This window comes from Myodes glareolus, chromosome 6 (assembly GCF_982192425.1).
Source record: "Myodes glareolus chromosome 6, mMyoGla1.1, whole genome shotgun sequence".
In the NCBI taxonomy this organism is placed as follows: domain Eukaryota; kingdom Metazoa; phylum Chordata; class Mammalia; order Rodentia; family Cricetidae; genus Myodes; species Myodes glareolus.
The window spans coordinates 47,271,070-47,295,695 of NC_142031.1; the positions used below are offsets into that span (position 1 = coordinate 47,271,070).

Sequence of the window (24,626 nt, forward strand, 5' to 3'; positions counted from 1 at the left end):
CTTTTCTAAAAATGCAACAGATGGTGGGAATGTTTGAAACCAGAGATTTAGCAGTTGTCTTAACATAGTCATGCATGTGTTTATAATTTGTTTCTTTTTAGAAGTTTGAGCTTGCTCAAAACTAAAGGCTTGTTAGTTCTTCATTACATTGCTCTTTCATACTAAACCTCTTCTGCTGCTGCTTTGGTTACTTTCCATTGCTGTGATAAGACACCATGACCAAGGCAACTTTGAAAAGAAACAGTTTAATAGGTACTATGGTCCCAGAGGGTTAGAGCCTATGATGTGGAGCAAAGGCTGAGAGTTCACATCTGAATTTATAAGCAGGGGCAGAGAGTTAGCTTGAAATGGCTGGAGTCCTTAGACACTCAAAGCCCACCACCAATGACAAACTTCTGCCAGCAAACACCTTCTATTCTCCCACAAACAGTCACCAACCAGGGAACAAATGCTTAAATGCCCAAAGTTTATGGGAGTCAGTCTCATTCAAACAACCCATTCCATTCCCTGCCTCACACCCTGTTGTCTTATAGCCATGTTGTAATGAAAAATTCATTTAGTCCTACTTCAAAACTCCCCATAGTCTTTCAGTCTCACCACTGTTTAAAAGTCCAAAGTCTATTCTGAGACTCAAGGCCATCATAACTGTGACCCTTTGTAAAATCAAAAAGCAAATTACATGCCTCCTATATATATTGGCACAGAATATTCATTACCATTCTAAAAAGAAAGAACAGGTCAACCTGAAGAAAATTAGACCAAAGTAAGACTGAAAATCAACAAGACAAATACCAAATCCTGTAGCTCTATATCTGATGTCAAAGACTGTAGATGACTCTGTCCTTCCAGTATTGCTGTCTGGAACATCCTTCTCTCTTTCAGTCTGGTTCCACTCCCTGTATTCAGGGACTATCCCCTTGGCAGATATCCCACAGTTCTGTCATCTTGGGATCTTCAATACCATCCCAGTTCACTTTCACAGATTCATACAAAGGCTTCTCATGGCCTCTTGCTCTCTTAGGACCTTCATGTAGGGACTGCCATGCCACACATTGCCTGGACTCAATGACTCTCCTAACCTTGGAAGGAGATTCTGTAACTTCTTTCCTCATTGTATCTTTCATGACTCTAAGGTCAGAAGCCCGTGGATGACACTGCCAAGTCCAGCTGCCCTGTTGGGAAGGAGCCTGGCTCCCTTGAATATTGTTTGCAGCAGCTTTCATTTGTTGTTCCTTTTTAGGAATTTATAAATCCATTAGGCTTTTCTAACCCTTTCTTTATCTCATCTAGTGACCAAATATGCCTAATCAGTTTTCTGCACCTGTTGAAATATACTTTTTGGTACCTTCTTATGCAGCGAACACCATGGGGGTTGGGATCTAGCAAGCCTATCCATAAAGTTCAAAGTATAACACTCTTTGTCCATCAACATTAATCCATCTATTCCCTTGCTCTTCATACACCCCATGTATGACAAGGGTTCTGCTGTAGTCTTATACATTCCCATACTGTGCTTCCCTATCCCAGAGCTGTTCCTGAAAAGATAATCCTTGTCTTGTAGATATATAGAATATCATTATTAAAAGAGATTATTCAAAGCCCATAACCCGCATAGTAAGCTAATCAAGAAACCCGTCTATGCCTCAAGGGCAGCTAATACCTGGCCATCTGCCACTGACCTTCAGGAAGCCTAGTCCTATAGGACATATAGCTCCCATCTGGCATAATGACATATGTCATGTCACACAGACGACACTGGAGTTGGTGTGGCATGCTAGGAAACAAAAAGTGAGAAACGAAGGGCCAGAGTCCCCAATATACCCCTTTGAAGTCACATATCTCATAGATCTAAGACCTCCTACTAGATTATGCATCTTCAAGTTCCTATCATTACCCAGTGGTGTCAAGCTGGGTACTAAGTCCTTAACACATGGGACACTGGACACATTTAAAATCAAGGTCCCAGAAGAAAAGATACCTTCTCCTTTATCTCTTTTTTTATACTCCAAATAATGAGGCCAGCAGTTGGTATTTCTTTAGGCTTTTAAGAAGTATTTCTTTCTTATATAATAAATCAGAAAAGAAGACAAGTTCTATCAGCTGTTACTTAGATTATGAATTTATGGGGCATTGGACTTTGACTTTTGACATGTCTATATATTGATGAAAAGCTATCAATTTCTTCCTGCAGAACTCTCTTAACCACTAGTATTTTTTTTTTCTAGTAATACCTTCTGCAGCCATCATTTCCGGAGCTGAGACTATAAATGCTACTGTGCCCAAGACCATAATTTACTGGGATAGCAAAACCATGATTGGAAATGTATTCTGTGAAATGAGACACAAAGCAACAACAAACCAAACGTGGAATGTAAGCTAAATTTTCATTTTTCCTAAGCATCTGAGGAAAGGATTTACAGAACAGCCCACTAACAGTGTTCAGATTGAACTTAGGAAAGATCCGTTTCTTACACTTTTGACTGACAGAATATTTGAACTACTCTGGTTTCAGTGATTACTGTGTGTTTCTGAATAGTATTGTTTTCTGAAATGATCTTCTGACTTCTCTAAATTGTTAAATAGACTGAATTTACAACTAAATGGGATCATTTTTAGTTCCTTAGCATTGTCTCTTAGGATGAAATTTGCATCCATATTCATGAATATGAAACTAAAGCGTTCTATGTGAAATTGAACAGCATGATTCAAAATGAAGATGTTAGAGTAAGATGTCTGTAACAAATTCCCAAGCATAAATATGCTGGGGAAACTCCTTCAACCACTGCCTTTGAGATGCTGGCCTACGTTGGGCGTGGCCTTGGGTGCTATAAAAACAGATGCATAAATGTGCACAGTCTTTCTTGGCTGCTGGACTCGGTTCCTGTTCCCTTCTTGTGCAGAGGACTGTTGATCTGTGAGTCTACCCCTAATAAAGAACCCTTTATTATACTCAATTCTGAGCTAGTGTGGGACTACTTTATTGTAATATATATAATATATATTACAATAAATTAATTACAATAATTTTTAATTATTGTAATATATTATATATTACAATAAATAAATTACAATAATTTTTATTACTAACAAATTGCTTATATATATATATAATTGTTATATATAAGCAATTTGTTAGTAATAAAAAATTAAAACAAAAAAATTCTCAGGGACGCAGGCATTCTTTGAAGATATGTAGCAAAACTTATGAGAAAGTCTGTAGTTAACCACAGCTGCAGTGGTGAGGAGGTACTGGCAATCTTTTAAAGGGGCCACTACAGGTTACAAAGGGAGAAAACAAAACTATTGAGCAATCTAAGGAAAAGGTAAAGGATACTTGCATTATTTTCCATTTCCTAAGTGTGATTAATAATATCTGGACATGGTTAGCCAGTTCGGTGCTATTGGTCTCTTGAAGGACTAAGATATATCAATGACAGACTCTTGCAATACCATCCCCATTCATCATAAATCCTCTGAAGGTCTAGATCCTACAAGGACAGACACTTGCAATTTCATAAATAAAATCTGTGAAAGTTCCATTTGTGATCTGTTCAGAAGAACACATGCCTGGCTAGCTTGCTCTGTCAGTAAGACTAATGATAGAGAATAGGCTTCTAAGTTTCTCACCCTAATACGGAGAACATAGTGTAGTAAGAAGTCATGCTTTTGCCCATCCACAAATATGTGTGCCTATAAGACCGATATGTAATCATGAGAATACATGTACACATTACATGAGAGTGCATGATAATAGGGAGATATCATAGCTGTTATTGCACAAATGAAATTGCAGATGAAAGTAACAGTTTTCAGAGTCAGTGGCCCTGCTGACTTTGCCAGGCAAGGTTCCTCCATCTGAGAATAATTTCTCGGATGTGTTGACACCTAGAGTATCTGAATTATGACTTTATTATAATTATCATTATTATCATTATTTTAAGTAAAATCCAAAGATGAATAATCTTTTAAAATTTATCATTGTGGTTAAACCATTAAAATGAGCTGCAAATTCTAAGATGTTTGTCTAAGTCTCAAAGTAGTTTTTTAAAATGTCAGTCTATAAAATACATAGAGGTTTTTCTCTTACATAGGTCTGACTAAAATAAAGATCTTGAAAGCTTATTTGTTTTAAAAGACACAGTGGTGGTCCTAAATATACTTAAGTTTTTTTAATATTTGTATTTATATATGCATTCACACATATATACAGCATAGCTTAGGTACAGAGTTGGTGAAAAGAAACTGTGTTTCCAGAGACTGAATGACTGATTGGAACTTCATCACTGTGGGAAGACTGAAATGTATCACGTCCAGAGTTCAAGCCCGCTGGCAGAGCCATTCCTTGCCTATCTCTGTGACAGGAGTTTTAGTGAACTCATCCTCAGGATGCTGAAGTTAGCATATTTTTATAGAACGTCAGAAAAGGCAGTAAATCATTCAAAGGTTTAATGTTGTCCCTCTGGTCAGGTGATCAGCTTTGTGTCTGCTTACCTCCTACACTTTCCCACATTATGACCTCTGTGTGAGGGGAAGGGAGTTCACACACACTCAAGGTCATTGATTTTACATTCCTACCAAATCACTCTGGATTACAACTAGGTTGAAAGTTAACTCAAGCAAACTGCTAAAAAGTGGTGCTGGGCCTTTTACAATGTGTTCCTGCAGTATTTTTTCAAATTATGAAGTGTAAATGCACTTTTATAATACAGAATGTATTATAATGTTTTGTGATGACATTTTCCTAGGAAGATGTAATATATACACACATAAATGGGGAGGGTGGTGGATAGATGGAGTATAGATAGATGATAGATAAATGGATCATAGATGTAGATAGATCAGAGATAGAAGATATGTGATAGACAGGCAGACACACAGATAATAGATAGATAGATAGATAGATAGATAGATAGATAGATAGATAGACAGACAGATAGATAGATGGGAGGAGCCTATTCACCACAGAAAAGGAACCCATGACAGAACAAACAAAAGATTACACCAATGTCCAACTCGGTGAAGCAATTAATTTTTATTGGGTTCCTAGCAGGACTATAGGTGGCAGGTTTCCCACAGGAACAGGGATGACTCAAAAACAGCTGCATCACCCAAAGGTCCCAAAAGTGGTGATGACTCACTGAAAGCATCCACCCTGGAACTGTCTGCACAGCTATGAGATAACTCAGTCTCTTCTCTGTGCAGCACCCAGCTGCCAGCGGCCCCTCCCCCAGCAGCTGCTGGCACATTTTTCTGCTAGGGAGGAGAGTCTTCCAAGTTTCTGTTCTCTTGGTCAATGGTGGGAGATTTTGTTTGCCTCCTGAACTTCGTGAGCCTCCACTCCACCACAGAGAAATTTTTCTAAGGAAACTGCTCTACAACAAGTGTCAAGGTGCCTCTACTCCTCCCTCCTATCCCCATCATATTCATTATCTTCTGTAATCCTCACCACAAACCTCCCAGCATTCCTTTATGACAAGTAGTTTTAACTCCATTGTATAAATGAAGTGAAGCCTGAATGAGTCAAGTCAAGGGTTTCCACATTTGCATAGTACCTAAGTGCCTCTCACTAACTCTGTATTACTCCAGAGACCCAGTGAATAGTCAGAAAATGAAAGCAACATGTTCCAATCCAAAGCTCACAGTCAATCCTCTTCTGCATGCTTCTAAAATACAGTCACTAACACAGAAAAAAAAGGTGGATCACCATTTCTTTCCATAATTTTCCAGTCAAGTCAAAGATAGCCAGGATGAAGCTTTATTTAATGTTTTCATCTAGGTCATTCCAGAAAAAAGAGACTGAAAAGTTGAAAAGGGCTGCACTTTCACCTCAGCTCTGGGAGGACAGTCTTTATCAAATTAGCTGGCAGGATTTTCTAAAGAAAATCTTGTGACTCAGATCACAGGGTCAAAGCTCTGTTCTTCTTCTGTGCAGCCGGCAGCACCCTTCTTCTAACTGTTGCTAATTGTAAAGTTAGTGGATACCTCAATCTGCTGAGCTTAGTGATACATTCTGAGACATTTACCACAGAGAATGTTAGGCCAGATTCAAATCTTAAGACAAATGGCTGTTAAAGGGGGTAAGAAAGCCTAAGAAAACACCAGGCTTAAACGGCAACATTGCATCTCTCCATAATCAGGATGTTCTGATCAGCCAAGGTCAGAATCTGCAAGACCTTTAATATAGACTTTGTTTCTTCAAAGAAATTCAGTTCACAATCCCTTCTTGAATTCCAAGATCGGGTTGGGACATACAAAGAAGATTTAAGAAAGTCTCAGCAATAGAAGTAGGAACATAAGCCAGACACAGTGTAGACCAAATTACAAAATAAGACCAGATCTCCAATGATGGTTGTGTGTGAGATATGTCAATAGCATAGACACATTTGTGTCATTTCACATCAAAATTTTGAGTAACAATAAACACACAAATAAAAAATTCATGTCCATTCATTTCATTGACTTCAGTTTGCCAATCTTAAATGTAAACTACATTCCCTGCCATGGAATGGCCCCTCTCTTTGGCTATCAGAATATTGATATAATGGTCCCTAAGATGTTGGAATTCCTCACCAGGAATCTTTTGCTAGAATCCTAGTCCCAGATAGAGGGGTTAATTCCTCTCCCAAAGAGAGTTCACACAGCTTTACCAACTTGTCAGACCAATTTGAAGGACAGCTGGAACCATGACAGTGGTAATGGGTGGACCACACCTTAACGAGAATTACATAGCAATGCCATATTTTACCCTTTATTTGAACCTAAACTTCATTTCAGACCTTATAAGATGTACTGGACCTCCTAGTTCTCCCCCAGTATGGCCACATTGAATAAATCACCTCATCCTGCCTTTCATCATGTCTTGGTCTTTTTAACTGACCCATTGTAGATGAGTGACTATGCCTAACTTATTAGGGTTGCCAGCTTTATTTAGGCTCTAACCCTAAAAACTTTGTTAACAGTTTTGGCAAGCCGTGGACTCCAGGAACAAAGGACACATTTGAAGTGTGTTGTAGTTTGAATGAGAAATGTTCCCCCATTGCATCTGATCACGTGGTCCCCTGTTGGTGATAACATTTGGGTAGATTTAGGAAGTGTGGCCTTGCTAGAGGAAGTCTGTCACTGGGAGTGAGCCTTGAGTTTTCAGATCTACAGACTGCTCCCAGGTCACTCTGTTTCCTGCTTGTGGTTCAAGACTGAGCCCTCAGCATCCTGCTCCAGCTGCCATGCCTCCCCTCTGCCATCACAGACTCCTATCCTTCTGGAACTGTAGACCAGAAACTCTTCAATAAGTTGCCTTGGTCATGGTGTTTTATCACAGTAAGGAAAACATAACTAGTACAGAAGTTGGTACCAGGAATGAACTGTTGCTGTGAAGAACCTGATCATACAGGGTTTTTGGAACCAATAGCAAGAAGAAATTGCATGTATTGGTCATTCCTATGGTATCTTAAGTCGTAAGACTATAGAGAAATTAATTTTATAGTTTATCTGAAATAAAGTGAGTATCTGCTTTTTATTTTAGTATTTTTGGTTTGTTTGTTTATTTGTTTACCTTTTTAATTGAAAAAATTCATATGATACATTTTCCAGTTGTAGGTCTCTGTGTTATTCTCATATACTGCAAGAAGAAACTTCTCTGACAATGACTGAGCAAGGCACTGATCTGTGAGCATAGCAGGGTGTCATTTTATTGCTATGGTCCTTTAGCAGAACAATAGTATTGTTTTCCACTAGACCCATGGACTATCTAGTGTCAGGTTCTTGATCATCCTAGCAATGTCTGGCATGGGTTCCATCCCATGAAGTGGGTCTTAAATCCAAGCAGAGTGTTTATGTCACTATTGAACCAGAATATCGTGCATTGAGGCCACCAATGTAGATCTCAAGGTTTGTAGCTTAGTTGGTGTTTCCACTCTGGTAGCATAAATACCTTCTAGATCATGAACACTAGTCAGTAGCAGTGAAGTTCCTAGCTGGACATCAGCTGAACTTCTGAGTGCTCAGTGAACTATATAAGTACTGTTTTTAGCAATAGGGCCTTCTGATCAGTTTGTGGAATGCAACCAATAGCCTTGGAAACAGCCTGAAGTGTTTTAGGGGTCTCCATAGGGCCCGACTGGCCAACTCAACCATATGTAATCTATTGCAGGGATGGAGTTTTACGTGGTGGTATAGGATATATAGTTGGAACAATATCTACCCCATTATTAGTGACTCCGCTTACTTAGTTTTTTTCATCTATTCATGTATTTTAGGAACCTTCTACAATAGTAGGTTTGCATATAGTACCTCAGATGGTCCTTAGTGTTAGTTTCCCTTCCCCGTATTCTCTCCATTACCCCTCTCTTTCATTCCCCCTCCCCATTTAATCCTCCCAATTCAATCCCTCCTATCTCCCCAAAACAGTACATTCTATTTATTTCTATTTTCCCTTCCTTGGGAAATCCCTTTCTCCTTCCCAGTCCCTAACTTCTGTGATTAACTATGCACACTGTAGCATACATATCAAAGACTTAAAAACTAGCATTCATGCCCTGTGATGGTAGCACATACCTTTAATTCCAGGACTTGGGAGGCAGTGACAGGTGGATCTCTGTGAGTTCAAGGCCAGCCTGGTCTACAAGAGCTAGTCCCAGGACAGCCAGGGCTACCTAGAGAAATCTTGTCTCGAAAGAAAAGAACTAACATTCAAATATAAGAAAAAACATATAGTATTTGGGTGTAGGTTAGCTCACTCAAGATGACTCCTTTTAGCTCCATCCATTTGTCGACAAATTTTATAATTTCTCAAACAGTTCAACAATATATCATTGTATAAATGTACCACTTTTTCATTTTTCATTCATAAATTGATAGACATCTAGGCTGTTTCCAATTTTAGCTATTATAAATAGTGCAGCAATGAGTATGGATAAGCAAGTCTCTCTGTAGTAAGATATAGAGACCTCTGGATGTATGCCCAAGAATGATATAGCTGGATTTTATGGTAGATACATTTTCACCTTCCTGATGAATCCACACACTGATTTACATCATGACTGTACAAGCTTGTGCTCCCAGCAGCAATGAGTAAGTGTTATAATTTCCTTATATGAGCTGTCATTTGTTTTCTTGATCTTGGTAATTTTGACTGTTGTGAGATGAAATCTCAAAGTAGTTTTGATTTGCATTTCCCTGATGACTAAGAATGTTGAACATTTCTGTGTTTCTCAGTCACCTGTGTTTCACTTTTGCAAACTCTCTGCTTAGTTCTGAATCCCATTTTTTTAATTATTTGCTTTCTTGATGTTTAAATTTTTTAGTTCCTTATATATTTTACATACTCTTTCCAATGGGCAATTGACAAAAATCTTTTTCCATTCTTTAGGATTCTCCTTTTCCCAAATGATAGTGTTCTTTGCCACACAGAATCTTCTCAGTTTTACAAGGTCCTGTTTATTAATTGTTGATCTTAGTGTCCATTCTATTGGTGTCCTCTTCAGAACATCTTTTCCTGTACCATTTAGTTCAAGCCTATTCCCACTTCCTCTTCTATCAGGTTCTTATGATGATCTTATGTTGAGGGCTTTGGTTCATTTAGAGTTGTCTTGTACAGGGTGATAAATATAGAACTATTTGGAATCTTCTACATGCAGACATCCAATTGATCAGCATCATTTGTTGAAGATGTTATCTTTTCTCCAGTATGTATTTCTGACTTCTTTATCAAAAAAATGAAGTGCCCATCGCTGTGTGAATTTACACCTGAACTTTCAATGCAATTCCATTTTTCAACGTGTGTGTGTGTGTGTGTGTGTGTGTGTGTGTGTGTGTGTGTGTAAATACCATGCTGTTTTTATTACTAGAGCTCTAAAACATAATTTGAGCTTAAGGGTGGTGATACTTCCAGAAGTTCGGTGATTAATCAGGATTGTTTTAGTTATCCTGAGTTTATTGTGTTTTCATATGAAGCTAAAAGTTGTTCTTTTTCAAATTTTTAAAAAATTGTGTTGGAATTTTGATGGGGATTGCATTGAATCTGGAGATTGCTTTTGGTAGTATTGCCATTTTCATAATATTAAATCTAATGATCCATGAGCATGGGAGATCTTTCCATCTTCTGATATCTTCTTCAATTTCTTCAATGTCTGGAAGTTTTTCTAAGTCTTTAACTTGCTTCATTTAAGTTACCCCAAGATATATTTTTTGAGTCTACTGTGGAAAGCACTGTTTCCCTGACTTTTTCTCAATATGTTTATCATTTTTATATATGAAGGCTACTGATTTTTGTGAGTTAATTTTGTATTTAATTACTTTGCTGAGTATGTTTATCAACTATAGAAATTTTCCACTGGAGTTTTTAGGATCTTTTATGTAAAGTCCTATCATCTGAGAATGAAAATACTTTTATTTCATCCTTTCTTATTTGTATCCTGTAGGCAAAGTTTTTTGTCTGGACAGCCAGTCAGTTCTGTCTCACCAGCTTCTCCCAAATAACTACACAGAGACTTATTATTAATTATAAATGCTCAGCCAATAGCTTAGGCTTGTTATTAACTAGCTCTTATATCTTAAATTAACCATACTTTTTATCTGTGTTCTACGTGGCTTAGTACCTTATCTCAATACATGTTCATCTCCTGCTTCTTCTGTCTCCTCTCGACCCTTCTGACTCTGCCCTTCTTCTTCCCAGCATCCTCCTAGTCTCCCCCACCACATCTCTTCCTGCCCAAATATAGATCAGTTAGCTCTTTATTAACAGTGAGAGCAACATATCTTCACAGTAAACAAAAGGATTATTTCACAATAGCATCCTCTCATTCTCCTTCTGTTGTCTTATTGCTCTACTTAACACTTGAAGTACAGTACTGAATAGGTATGGAGAAAGTATATAGCCTTGTCTTGCTCTAGACTTTCATAGAAATTCTTTGTGTTTCTTTCTTTATAGGTTGAGGTTGGCTTTGGGCTTGTTGTAAATTGTGTTTATTATGTTAAAGTATGTTCTATTAGTAGTCTCTCCAGATCATTTATCACTAAGCGTTGTTGGATTTTGTCCAGGACCTTTTCTGCATTGAATGAAATGATCATGTGATTTTTGTCTTTCAGTCTGTTTATATTATGGAGTACTTTTATTGATTTATGTATGTTGAGCCATCCCTACATCTCTGGGATGAAGTCAATTTTATAATAAAGGGTAATTTTTTGATATGTTCTTGGATTTGATTTGTAAGTGTTTTATTGAGAATTTTGGACCTGTTTTCATAAAGAATATTTTTCTATAATTTTCTATTTGGGGCTGGGTCTTTGGTTTTGGTTTCAGGGTATGCTAACTGAACACCTTCTAACTTTGATTCTTATTGTTATTAGAGTTGTTGCAATCAGTAGCCCAAATAGATTAGGTTTAGATACTCTTATTGTTGTTGGTTTGGTTTTTGTTTGTCTGTTTGCTTTTTGATTTTTCAAGATGGGGTTTCTCTGCATAACAGCCCTGGTTGTTCTGAAACTCACTTTGTAGACCAAGCAGGGCTCAAATTCTCAGAGCTCTACCTTCCTTGCCTCCTACTCCAACTCACATAGTTTTGCCTGCCTCACCTCCTGATTGCCACTATAGTGGGAGGGTGCTTGTTGATTCCCGGCCACTTGGCTAGCTTAGAGCCAAAATAATCACACAGAAACTGTAGTAATTAAATTACTGCTTGGCCCATTAGCTTTAGCTTCTTATTGGCTAACCTTTACATATTAATTTAACCCATCTCCATTAATCTGTGTATTGCCATGAGGCTGTAGCTTACCAGATAAAGTTCTAGCATCCGTCTCCAGTGGCTACATCGCATCTCTCTGACTCTGCCCTTCTTCCTCCCAGCATTCAGTTCCATCTTTCCTGCTTACCTAAGTTCTGCCCTATCAACAAGCCAAGGCAGTTTGTTTATTTGTTAACCAATAAAAGCAACACATAGACAATAGGATCTCCTACACCATGCCACTGCTTGGGATTAAAGGTGTACATTACCATGCCCAGCTGGATACCCATTCCTTATGTCAAATATGTCAAATTAAATAGACCAAGTAAAGGTGTAAAGCAGAAAGGGGAGTTTATTCAGGGGCCATATTGGGAGAGAAACAAAGAGGTCCAGTGACAGACACACCATTTCCACCATAGCAACATCTGTCTTTAGGGTTCTGATATGAGGTTTAGGTTAAAACAAAAAGCAAGAGATGTGTACAACTAAGAAGTTCCGGTCAAGATGCTGTCCACTCTCATCATTTTCTTGCTTCCAGCCATATCATTCAAGTTGTTGTGACTGTGTAAAATATCTTTCTGGGAGATAAACTCTCCCTCTGCCTAGCACCAGAGCCTCAGCCTTTTCATTCCAGTGTGAGATTTTTTGATGAATTCTTACTTTGGGAACCATTGTTTCAATATTTTGATCACTAAAAGGAGAGGAACAAATGACTCTTTAGAATATCTTTTTCCTGTTAGGACAGTTACACTACTTATATTCTATGTGTGATATGTGTTGCAGGCACAGGCATATTTTATCTCAAGGCTACAATGTGAAACTGGAGAGTGGGAAGTGTAACTGTTCCGGCAATCAGACATGGGCTGTTGCTCCCAACAGTTGGAGAAGTTCCCTTAGTGCTTCATAGACTCTTATGTGGGTAAAGAGGCATCCTTGGCTTTCTTGTAGAAAAAAAAATGGGGATGCAAGTCAGTATGAAACAGAGTTGAACTTTATGAAGAGATTTTAGTGTAGATTTTAAACCTGAGGGTTGTGAAAGAGAAGCACTTGGGAAGAAAGTAAGACACACCTGAAAACATGGAGTAGACAGGCAGGCTTCTTAGTGTCTCACTTCTTTCCAATAGTCATTAAAATGCTGGTGAATTTTGAGGTTATTTTCTTCAAAGATTGCTAAGGAACATAAAAAGACCACAGTAGCTCATAAAATGTACCTAAAGGATTTGTAAAAGTCTAGACTATGAGATGTAAGAAAGGAAAGGAGGAAAGAGATGGGGAAAAGGAGAAGAGAATAAGTTAGGGGGAGGAAGGGAAGGGAAAGACAAGAGGCCCAAGATTAGTTTCAAAAGCATTTTGAATTGCATTTGTTGAGAAGGAGGTTGAAGACAAATAAATTTAGCAACATCAAAGGAAGTGATGCCAAAAAGATTTAAGATTTCTGTTTTATTGACTCCTTGACAGGCAGCTTTTTTTATTGATTTTTATTCAGCTCTACATTTTTCTCTGCTCCCCTCCCTGCCTCTCCCCTCCCTTCAACCCTCTCCCAAGGTCCTCATGCTCCCAATTTACTCAGGAGATCTTGTCTTTATCTACTTCTCATGAATATTAGATCCATGCATGTGGACTTCATTTGGTCTGGTCAGGAGGGGACACTGCAAGTAGGGGCTGGTGCATGTGCTACTAGAAAGCAGTGGAGGCTCCTGTGATGTGTAGCCCTGGAGACGAGGTGGGGCACCTGTAATAATCCACACCAGAAAGATACAGGCAACCACCCTGGTTAAGTAAGTCAATTAAAAGTATATGAGGCCTTTATTAGCCAGTGACCAAGAGCAGGCTTATGCCTCAAAGTCTCTTGGTGCCAAAGCTCAGTGAAACAGCATTTTTAAAGGCAAAAACCACAAAGACCATAATTTACATCAAAGTTAGATGAGGGTCAGAGCAACTTTGAAACATTCATTTCTAGCAGAATATAGTAATTATTTTAGACAGGACAAGACGATTAATTTTTTATTTATACCTTCCTCAGTTATTTTAGTTTATGTTAAGTTTGTATACACATTATTATTTTGATTAGCACACCTGGACCATAGTCAAGGTCATGGAAATATCAAATGTGTTGCCAAGGTAGCTGTAATTATTGTGGGGTAGAAAGCTAAGAACCATTTAAGTAAACACAACATTGAGTCAGGACAAAATGGTGTTGTCTTAGTCATGTCATACCGACATGGAGGGAGATGAGGAATAACTGTATGGTGAGTATCAGCGGCATCAGTCAGGTCCAAGAGAAATCGGGAGGCTTTTAGAAAGATCCCGGAGAGCCAGAAAAGAGCAACCATGAACCACCATGTGTCAGGGGGGTCAAACAAAACCCAAGTACAACACTGGAGAAGCCAGACCTTTAGCCATCATAGCAAAGATCTGTTTAGGAATGATGCAGCCTCCTATCACCCATAGAGAAAAGTTTCCGTCTCCAACCTGCTGGAGAAAGAGGCTTCCTGGAGAGACGGTGGAGAATATGGTAAAGAAAAACATAGAGGGAGAAGGCTGTTTTAGAGTTAGAAAGACATTTGCTATAGGAGTTTTCAAACCATTTGCCACTATGCAGTATAAAATCTAGGTCTATACAAATGTTTACATCAAAGATACCATATTTAGGCCATTGACAGCCATTATTTAATTTTGTGTGTGTGTGACAAGATGATGTTATAGAAGAAAGTTGGCCATTTGGGTCTGATTTCTGCCCAGGATAAGGCATTGTGAGAAAAAGCATCTGTAAGGAGAGTCCTCAAGAATGGGTTGTATTCATTATGAGGCTTGATGAGTCAAGCAAGCAGAGGGCTGTGAGGGAAGCCTCTGCTTCCTGATCTCCCAAATGTGTGGCCATTGTCACATCGAGGAAACCAAGCTGATTTTTCATGAATAAATGAGGTATTTTCCTCATTCAGTGAAGTCATTCTTAAAATTGATCAATGCTTGCCTGAATTCAGCGAACAGCACCAAATAACTGTGTGACAGGTACATATCAGAAATTTTAGTGATACTTAGGTGGGACAAGAGGATAAGAAGTTCAAGATTATCCTCAGCTACACACCATTTGAAGTCAGCCAAGCCTGTGTCAGATTCTAACTCAAAAAAAAAAAGTCCATCACAAAGAAAGAATATGAATGATTACAATGAAATCCTCCATCCCATGGAGGGGAGGGGCAACTATTCCAAAGTACAAAAGGTATCATATTTTGGAATTTTCAGAGATTTCCAAGTTTGTCAAATATAAACCAATATGGATTTTCTTTTTAATTTTAAAAACTGCATCTGGTTGTGTATGTTTTATACAAAATATTCTATTCTTGCCTGTTTTCTCTGGCTCTGGGAAGTGCTCAGGAATATAGTAGTGTTCCATAGATCTGCTGAATGGAATAACCCATGCTAACTGCCCATCAAATCACCTCACTACCTCTGTGCATCTATTGTAGGTTAAGGAATTTGACACCAACTTCACAGATGTGCAGCAGTCAGAATTCTACCTGGAGCCAGACAGCGAGTATGTATTTCAAGTGAGATGCCGAGGACGAGGTAGAAGAAGCTGGCAGCCCTGGAGTTCACCCTTTGTTCACAAAACTCCCCAAACAGGTGGGTTTGCTTAAATGCTGCATTCTCTGCGGCTCTCCTTTTCTTCTCCTTCTTCTAAGCATTCCTGCAGCTTGCCTGCCACCATTGAGAAAGGCTTTTCTGTGGAGGGTGATAACATTCAAATCAGCATTTGCTTAGAGCTTTTTAAGGGTGGCAATTTGTGAAGTGGTTTAAACCACCTGGAGATACTTAGGTTTCAACACTTTTACTCTCATTTCTTCTCACAAAGGACGTATTCCACACACAGTTAGATGACAGTTCTTACAAACACACTAACTTGTTATCAGTTCTTGGTTTGAGCTACATTTAAAAAAAAGTGTCACAAAAATAAAACAAAATGTGATGTGAATAAACACTGATTATACTAAAAGTAACTAGAAAGAGTTAAAAACACTTAACCATGGGTTAATGTTTTTTAGCAAAGCCTCACTGTTAAAGATTTAGAAAGATCTCGTTCCAATTATTATTAGTTTAATTACATAATCTATTTATGTATTATTATCACACCACGCAATACCACCATCTTAGCTGAACAGATTTCAATTGTGAGCAAGTAATAAAAACAAACAATTACAACTGTCATAATATTCCAGAGTGGCTCCATGAACCAGAGATATGCCTTTATGTGTACTTTCTACGCCAGGTTTTGTTTTGCTTTCCAGAAAGAACACATTTGTCTTAATTATACTCACATTATTAATAGCATCATCCTTCTTGTAACAGCTTGGCAACCACGATCTGTGACTTCCAGTAGAAGGAGCCAAACAAGACAAGTTATTTTGGCGCCCCCTGATGTCCAAATCTTAGAGATACATTATTAAGGGAATAATTTTCAATAAATTATCAGTTCTCTACTTTTGCAAGTTAAAATTTAATATTTTCTGTCTTAAGTTGGTAGTGGCAAAACTTCCTGAAACTCAATAAAAAATAGATTTATTTTGTAATGAAATTCTTTTTCAAATTTTATTTTATTTTGATTTTATGTGCATGGGAGTTTTGTTTACTTGTTTGAGCCTGGAGCCTGCAGAAGCCAAAAGCAGGCCCCTGGAACTGCAACTCTGAATGGTGGTCAGTCACTGTGTGGGTGCTGGCAATCAAACCCAGATCCTCTAGATGAGCTCGAATCTGCTGAGCCTTTTCTCTAGCCCCAAGTAACCTGGTTCTTTTAAAATGGAATCTAGCGTTGCTCAAATGCATATAATTAAACATAATATAGTTAAATTTACAAAGTACTGCTCTGTATAAGCTTGCTTGGTTTGTCAACATTTTTGGTTGTGTAATTAGCACCATTTTGTAAATGTAGAAGCTGAGTCATGATTTGCTAGACAGCACATTGCTCATGGGTCATTGCACTGAGTTGCTCAAATGCTGTGCGCTCTCATCACCACTGACCCACACTCAATCTTTCTTGTTGTACAGTTCTGTCTGAACAAGTGGAATGGCAGATTATCCTTCCCCACTCTAGGTCAGGGGCAGGCCAACAAATGGTGCATCTGTGTGCATGCCTGTATTAGAGTATCACTCTGATACAGGATTGTCTTGAACTTATGATAATTCTCCTGCCTCAACCCTCCAAGTGCTGGAATTACAGGTGTGTGCCACCATATCCAGAACAGATGTTGATTAAGGACAAAGGTCCTGCATCTAGGATAAAAGAGAATAAGAACCTACAGAGCCTGGTCTTAAGATTTCTTATTTCATAAGGAGAAATTTCACTTATAAGGTAAAACAAATCAAACTTAAATATTTTTTTCTTTTTTATTGATTTTATTGAACTATACACTTTCTTTCTCTGCTCCCCTCCCCTTTAACCCTCTCTCATGGTCCCCATGCTATCAATTTACTCAGGAGATTTTGTCTTTTTCTATGCCCCATGTAGATTAGATCCATGTATGTCTCTCTTAGGGTTCTCTTTGTTGTCTAGGTTCTCTGGGATTGTGAATTGTAGGCTGGTTTTCTTTGCTCTATGTTTAAAAACCACTTTTTTTTGAGTGAGTACATATGATAATTGTCTTTCTGGGTTACCTCACTCGATATGATGTTTTCTAGCTCCATGCATTTGCCTGCAAATTTCAAGATGTCATTTTTTCTGCTGTGTAGTACTCTATCGTGTAAATATACCACATTTTTCTTATCCATTCTTTAGTCAAGGGGCATTTAGATTGTTTCCAGGTTTTGGCTATGACAAACAATGCTGCTATAAACATAGTTGAGCACATGTCCTTGTGGTATGATTGAGCATATTTTGGGTATATAGCCAAAAGTGGTATTACTGGGTTGAGGAAGTTTGTTTCCTAATTTTCTGAGAAATCAGCATACTGATATTCAAAGGAGCTGTACCAGCTTGCACTCCCACCAGAAATGCAGGAGTGTTCCCTTTACCTCACAACCCCTCCAGCGTAAGTTTTCATCAGTGTTTTTGATCTTGGCCAGGTGTAAAATGGAATCTCAGAGTTGTTTTGATTTCCTTTTCTCTGATGACTAAGGGTGTTGAGCATTTCCTTAAGTGTCTTTCAGCCATTTTGATTCCTCTGTTGAGAGTTTTCTGTTTAAGACTGTACTCCATTATTTTTATTGAAATATTTATTCTTTTGATGACCGATGTCTGAGTTATTTGTAAATTTTGAAGATCAGACATCTGTCTGATGTGGGGTTGGTGAAGATCTTTGACCATTCTGTAGGCTGCCATTTTGTCTTGTTTGTCTTATTGACCATGTCCTTTACTTTACAGAAACTTTTCAGTTTCAGGAGGTCCCATTTATTAATTGTTTCTCTCAGTGTCTGTTTAGGGAGTGGTCTCCTGTGTCAATGCATTCAAGTGTACTTCCCCACCTTCTCTCTGTGAGGTTCAGTGTGGCTGGCTTTATGTTGAGGTTTTTGATCCATTTGGACTTGAGTTTTGTGCATGATGATAGATATGGGTCTACTTTTATTCTTATACATGTTGATATCCAGTTATGCCAGCATCATTTGTTAAATACACTTTCTTTTTTCCATTTGATTCTTTTGCTTCTTTGTCAAAAATCAGGTGTTCATAGGTGTGTGGATTAATATCCGGGTCTTCGGTTAGGTTCCATTGGTCTTCCTGTCTGTTTTTATGCCAATACCAGGCTGTTTTCAGCATTGCAGCTCTATAGCAGAGTTTGAAGTCAGGGATTGTGATGCTTCCAGAAGTTCTTTTATTGTACAGGATTGTTTTCGCTATCCTGGGTTTTTTGCTTTTCCATGTGAAGTTGAGTAGCATTCTTTCGAGGTCTATCAAGAATTTGCTAGGTTTTTGATGGCCATTACATTGAATCTGTAGATTGTTTTTGGTGAGATTGCCATTTTTACAGTGTTAATTCTACATACCAAGAGCATGTGAAATCTTTTCACTCTCTGGTGTCTTCTTCAATTTTTTTCTTCAAAGATTTAAAGTTCTTGTCATACAGCTCTTCCACTTCTTTGGTTAGAGTTACTCCGAGATATTTTATGCTATTTGTGGCTATTGTGAAGGTTGATGGCTCTCTGATTTCTTTCTCAGCCCATTTATCATTTGTGTAAAGAAGGCCTACTGATTTTTTTTTTTTAGTTAATCTTGTATCCTGCTACATTACTGAAAGTGTTTATGAGTTGTAGAAATTCCTTGGTAGAATTTTTGAGGTCGCTTATGTAAATCATCATATCATCAGCAAATAGTGAGATTTTTGACTTCTTCTTTTCTGGTTTGTATCCCCTTGATCTTTTTTGTTGTTGTTGTCTTATTAATTTAATTATTTCCTTTTCTGAGATTTTTTTTAATGTGTATGGGTGTTTTGCTTGCAAGTATGTCTGTACACCATATGCATGCAATATCCAAGGAGGCCAGAAGAGGGCATCTGATCCTTTGAAACTGGAGTTACATATGCACCAATGTGGAGATGCTATGAATCTAACTTGGTACCTCTCAAAATGCAGACAGTGCCCTTAACTGCTGATCCATTTCTCCTGTCTCTCTTTCCTCATTCAAACAAAGTTTTAGCTACTTCATTTCATCATTATCAGTGAGCTTCTTTAAATAGATTTTCATTTAGGCTTTTATTTCTTTATGTCTAAAAAAGAATTATTAGATTAAGAGTTAGGCAAATTTGATGCTGGGAAGATGGCTCAGTGGGTAAAGTGTTTGCTGTGCGAGAATGAGGATCTGAGTTCAGATTTCCAGCACCCATATAAAAGCCATGTGCAACAGTGTGTTTCTGTAATCCCAGTGCTTGGGTAGGCCAAAGCCTGCCACATGCTAGAGGCTAACTAACCAGTCAGTCTAAGCCATCAGTGAGTTCCAGGTTCAGTAAGAGGTAGTGTCTCAAAATAAAATAATAAGGTGAAGAACAATAGAAGGAGACACTGGATGTCAGTCTCGGGCTGCCACGTGCACATACACGGAAGAAAGTATCCCCACATATACCAGCATACACACACACAGTTAAGCACATACATGTATACAACACACATACAGTGGTAAGCATATACACATATACAGCATTCATCAACCAAGCTAAGCACACGTACACACACACACATCACATAGACTGAGGCACACACATGGGGGGGGCAGGAATTAAGCACATTTTAAGATGCATGTTGCCAAATTGGTTTTTTTTTTCATTCCCTTGGTAATTTGATACATAAATACACGGTATTTACATCATTTACACCCCATATCTCCTTTATACTTCCTCTCAAACTCATGATCCCTTCTCCTCCTCCTCCTTTTTATTGTTTTGTTTCACTTTTTAGACAGGGTTTCTCTGTGTAGTCATGACTGACCTGGAACTCACTCTGTAGACCAGGCTGGTCTCAGACTCACAGAGATCCACCTGCCTCTGCCTCCCGAGTGCTGGAGTTAAAAGACATGCACCACCGCTTCTTGGATATGACCCTTGTATATATATATCCTACTGAATCCATCCATCATTGTACTTAGGTATGTGTGTTTAGGGTTGACCATTTGAAATGGATAGTCTATGACAGAGCTTATCTCCAAAGATAACTAATTCTCCTTTCCTCAGAAGCCATTGTAGGTCTTCATCTAGGGTTGGAGTCTTGTGAAAGTTTCCTCATCACTGGCATGCCAACTGATGTATTCATTATGCAGGTCTTGTTTAGGCAGCCATATTGATGTGAGATCATAGAGCAACTCCCTATAGTGTCTAGAAGACACTATCTTACAACAGGCATCTTGGTCCTCTGGCTCTTACAATATTTCTGCTCTCTTTCCCATCATGTCTCCTGAGCTTTAGGTACTGGGATTGTGTTGGAGATGTACTGATTAGGTCTTTGCATCCTATGGTCACTTAGTCTCTGCATTTTGACCAGTCTGCTTCTGAATCCCTGTAGCAGTCTACATCTGTTGGGAAAAGAAGTTTCTTTGAGAGGAATATGAACCACATTTATCTTTGGGTGCAATGGTGTGTTTAGAAATAAAAGCTATATTGACTTAGGAAAATGGTAGTAGTAGTTTCTCAAGCATGTTTTATCAAATTCTTACTTATTACCTTTTTAAGAATCCATGAAAAAACAGTTATCATTGTGTTAATTAAATATTAATTTAGCCTATACCACATGGAGGCCTTATAAGTGCTTAAGAACCTCAGTAAGCAAAGGAGTAGAGCAAGATCTATATATTGGAGAAGTTTTATTCTATAGAAGATAGGAAAGAATAATTACATAGTAAGTATCATTACCTTACATGTACAAATACAAATAAAATCTGAGAGAAGCAATTTACACAGGTGAATATTGACATGACTTGTGATTGAAACATAAAACAAAATCTATTCACATAATATTATTATGGTTAACCAGTTTGCTTGGTAATATATTTTCCCAACAGTTAAACTCCAAGTAATTAAGGGTTTATTTATAAGGAAGTACATACAGCCCAAGCAATAATGTTCCTTTCATAGAGGATTTTCCCAATTTATTTTCTAAAAATTATTACATGTGTATCACCATGTTTCCATATTTCCCAAAGTATATCCAACTAGTTTAGTGGACATTTCTCTGTATTGCTGCTCTCTAAAGAGTGCCTTCAAAGTTTGATCTTAGGACTGGGCATAGGTACACATTCTTATAATCCTGTAACATGGGAGGCTAAAACAGGACGATTTGGAGTTCAAGTTCATCCTAAGCTATGTAGTGAAAGCCTGCCAATAAATGATGGATTGGTGGATGGATGGATGGATGGATGGATGGATGGATGGATGGATGGGTGGAGGTGAATGGGTGAATGGATGAATGGATGTATGGATTGAAGGATGAATTGATGGAGGATACAAGCAGCAAAAACTGGCCTCAAGCTGAGATGTTAGTGAGTTGTAGACTGCTTGGCCTATCTGCTTCAAGTACTGCCAACAATGACAACAATAAAAGCTTTATTTAAAAAAAAAAACCCAGCCTCAAAAAGAAACTGAAAGAGCTCATTTATAGTCAGAGTTGGGTGACTTGAATTACTTAATCTCTTTTTCTTCCTTGAGTATTAAGCCTTTACTGGAAAGCAGAGCTCTATACCAAAAAGAAAAAAGAAAAAAAAATCCATTCCTCAGAATTGAAGGTCCGACTTTAGCACACCCACAGGGGAAGTTTTGCTGGTTAGACACCCATGCTCCTCTATCCTAGCATGTTATCAAGTAGTCCCTTAGTAAGACAGGGAGTCTTTAAAACATAAGATATTAGCTAACATTTCTTGGATGATTACTATGGGTAGGGCACTATGGTAACCATTTTACCTCAAAATTGTCCTTTATTGGCATAGTCCTGTAAAACCAGCATGATCATTGTTCCACCACTACCTTCACCAGATGAAGGTAATGAGGTCCAAAAACTTGCCAGAAGTTACAAAACAGGCAAATAGCCAAGTTCTGGCAAGATCAGGCTATAGGATTGCAGAACAGTTCTGCCGTTTGCCTTCCCTAGAGAACCAGGAATAGCCTGTGTCCACCCCATCTCAGCATCTTGTCTAAATGCTCCACACATATGTCAGTAATAACGCTATGCTGACAGAGCCTTGTTTCTAATGGAGGACTCACTTTGAAAATGCACAAGTGGGGAAATAATTCTAATACACCATCAAGTACTTCACACCTTGTCACGAGTAACTGATGAGGAGGCAGGCTTAATCTGAGGTGATGATAATGAAACCACAGGACTCCAAAAATCTTGGATGGTATAAGGAAGGGAGTAGTCTGAGAAGAGGAAGAAAGAACACATGGAAAAAGTAACTTTGTTGAAGGTAGGATAGCCATGGACACTTTTAACAAGTTTTTCAAGCAGGTTCCATTCAAGTAAACTAGAGTACACTGTTTCTCAGAGTGGGAGCCCTGGGCCAGTTGTTTGGGAATGCCTGTGTAGATTCCTGAGTCACTTCACTCCCAGGTTCTTCTGTAAGGAAGTGTAAGAAACATTGTTCTAAATGGCATACCAACCTTCAAATAGAAGCTCTAGTTGGATGTCTACTACCTGTAATTCCAGCATGAGGCACAAGTCTCACCAAGAGTTTAAGGGCAGCCTGGACAGTATAGTGAGTTCTAAGCCAGCCTGGAAAATGTAATGAAACTCGTCTTCCCACCCCAAGAACAGAGAGAATTATTAGCTACCATTCTTCCCAGGTTTAGTTTCCAGCTCTTAATTTTCATTGTTCCCAGACTATTCTTGGGCTCTTTAGATAACTAAGACAGAAACCAGAGGCAAACAATACCATCTAAATGAGTACAATAAGGGAAACAGAAAAAAAAAGAAAAAAAACAACAAAAAAAAAAAAAACAGTGTTCCCGGATTGGGTTCATACTTAAATAAAAGGTGGGCTCCCAAGGCCACATAGTCGCCACTACACACAACCCGGCATTTCTACACATATATTTAGAGATCTTTGCTCTCCTTTCTGGAGTTATTGTTTGGCTTAATGATCTACTTGTGTGAACTAGGTCTATCTGGACTCTTCTTGCAAAAGATGGTGGAGGCATTGCCTCTGTACCCTCACTAAGATGGATAAACTAAGTTGAGGTATATTATAAAAGTGGGGGTCGTGGAAAAGCTTTGGGGAAGAGTCAACAGCCCTGCAACCTGGTCATTGGTGGAAACCTTCTTTGTAAGCAGCATGCACTGGCAAGAGGCCTTGGTGATAGTTTGGGATCCTGTTGTTTAGTCTCCTTAAGAAAGAACACCTGGCAAAGGCAAGAAGCAGGGCAAGACCAGTTTCAAACTTGGTTTTAGTAATCACAGGCTTCAGAGAGCACGGAAGAATCTTAGGAATTCTCCTGAGTGCTGTCTGCCCGCTTTACTGAGAGTCTGCCCATCCTGGCATCCTTGGCAGCCCAGGCTCTTGGGAAGCACAAGCGCAGCTCTATCCTTAGGAATGGTGTCCACATGACCCTTTCTTCCACATTCGGTTTGTTCTGGCTATGAGGCCTCAGTGAGACAGAACAACTGAGGGCTTTTAAGCCAACAACGTGGACAGCTGCTATAGAAATCTCTGGGACTTTAAGAATAGATAATACCAGAAATGACAAAGATAATTCGTCAGTAATTTATAGAAAACCAATACTGAAAATGAGTAAGTTCCCTGAACTCAGTACTACCAGTGTAAATTGGTGACACTGTCTGTCCTACAGACCTCTCTGTGATAGAAAAGGGCTTGAATTTCGCAATCCTTTTATGAAGCTAGAGTACCAAGGGAAAGGCAGTAATTTCATAATGACTAATTAGTGTGCTTGAACTGCAACTTTCAGTGGAAGTTTCCCAGAGAAGACAGACACCTGTTTGGACGGTTTTCCAGAGGAAGGCAAGTATGAGCAAGCTGGGAAACTCCTTCTCACTTTGTTCCTGTGGAGTTAGTAGCTCTAGCACCACCAGCGCTGTTTAGGTGCTCATTATCAGTTTTTCAGGATTTTTAGTGCCTAAAGAGAAAAAAAAAAACAGACATCTTAATAGAACTCAACATATGTTAAAGGTAATGCAAATTTGATAATGCTGTACAAAGTTTTCCAAATTTTCCCTCATTTATAATTAGAGACTTGTTCACACATATATAGATGAATTATAATTTGTAGATTCTTAGTTAATAAACTGTAAAACAAACACAGCGCTCCTTGAAATATCAGCCATTTTTGAACTTCCCATCCAGGTTTTATCTTCTCCTAGTCCTGCTTCTAATAAACCAATGTGTTTCTGTAGGATAAGTAAAAACTCAAGATTCCTGAAGGGCTAGAGAGATTGCTCAGTGGGTAGGAACGTGTGCTGTTCTTCCCAAGAGGCTACTAGACT

The 24,626-nt window shown here is 38.5% G+C and overlaps 1 protein-coding gene across 1 annotated transcript in view; it reads left to right on the plus strand.

Moving 5' to 3' along the window:
• Il23r (interleukin 23 receptor) overlaps positions 1 to 24,626 on the plus strand; it is a 76,974-nt gene that overhangs the window by 31,732 nt on the left and 20,616 nt on the right. The window contains exons 6-7 of the mRNA XM_087907167.1: positions 2,226 to 2,371; positions 15,191 to 15,347. Of these exons, the coding sequence (XP_087763293.1) occupies positions 2,226 to 2,371; positions 15,191 to 15,347 (303 nt within the window). The remainder of the gene's footprint in view (positions 1 to 2,225; positions 2,372 to 15,190; positions 15,348 to 24,626) is intronic.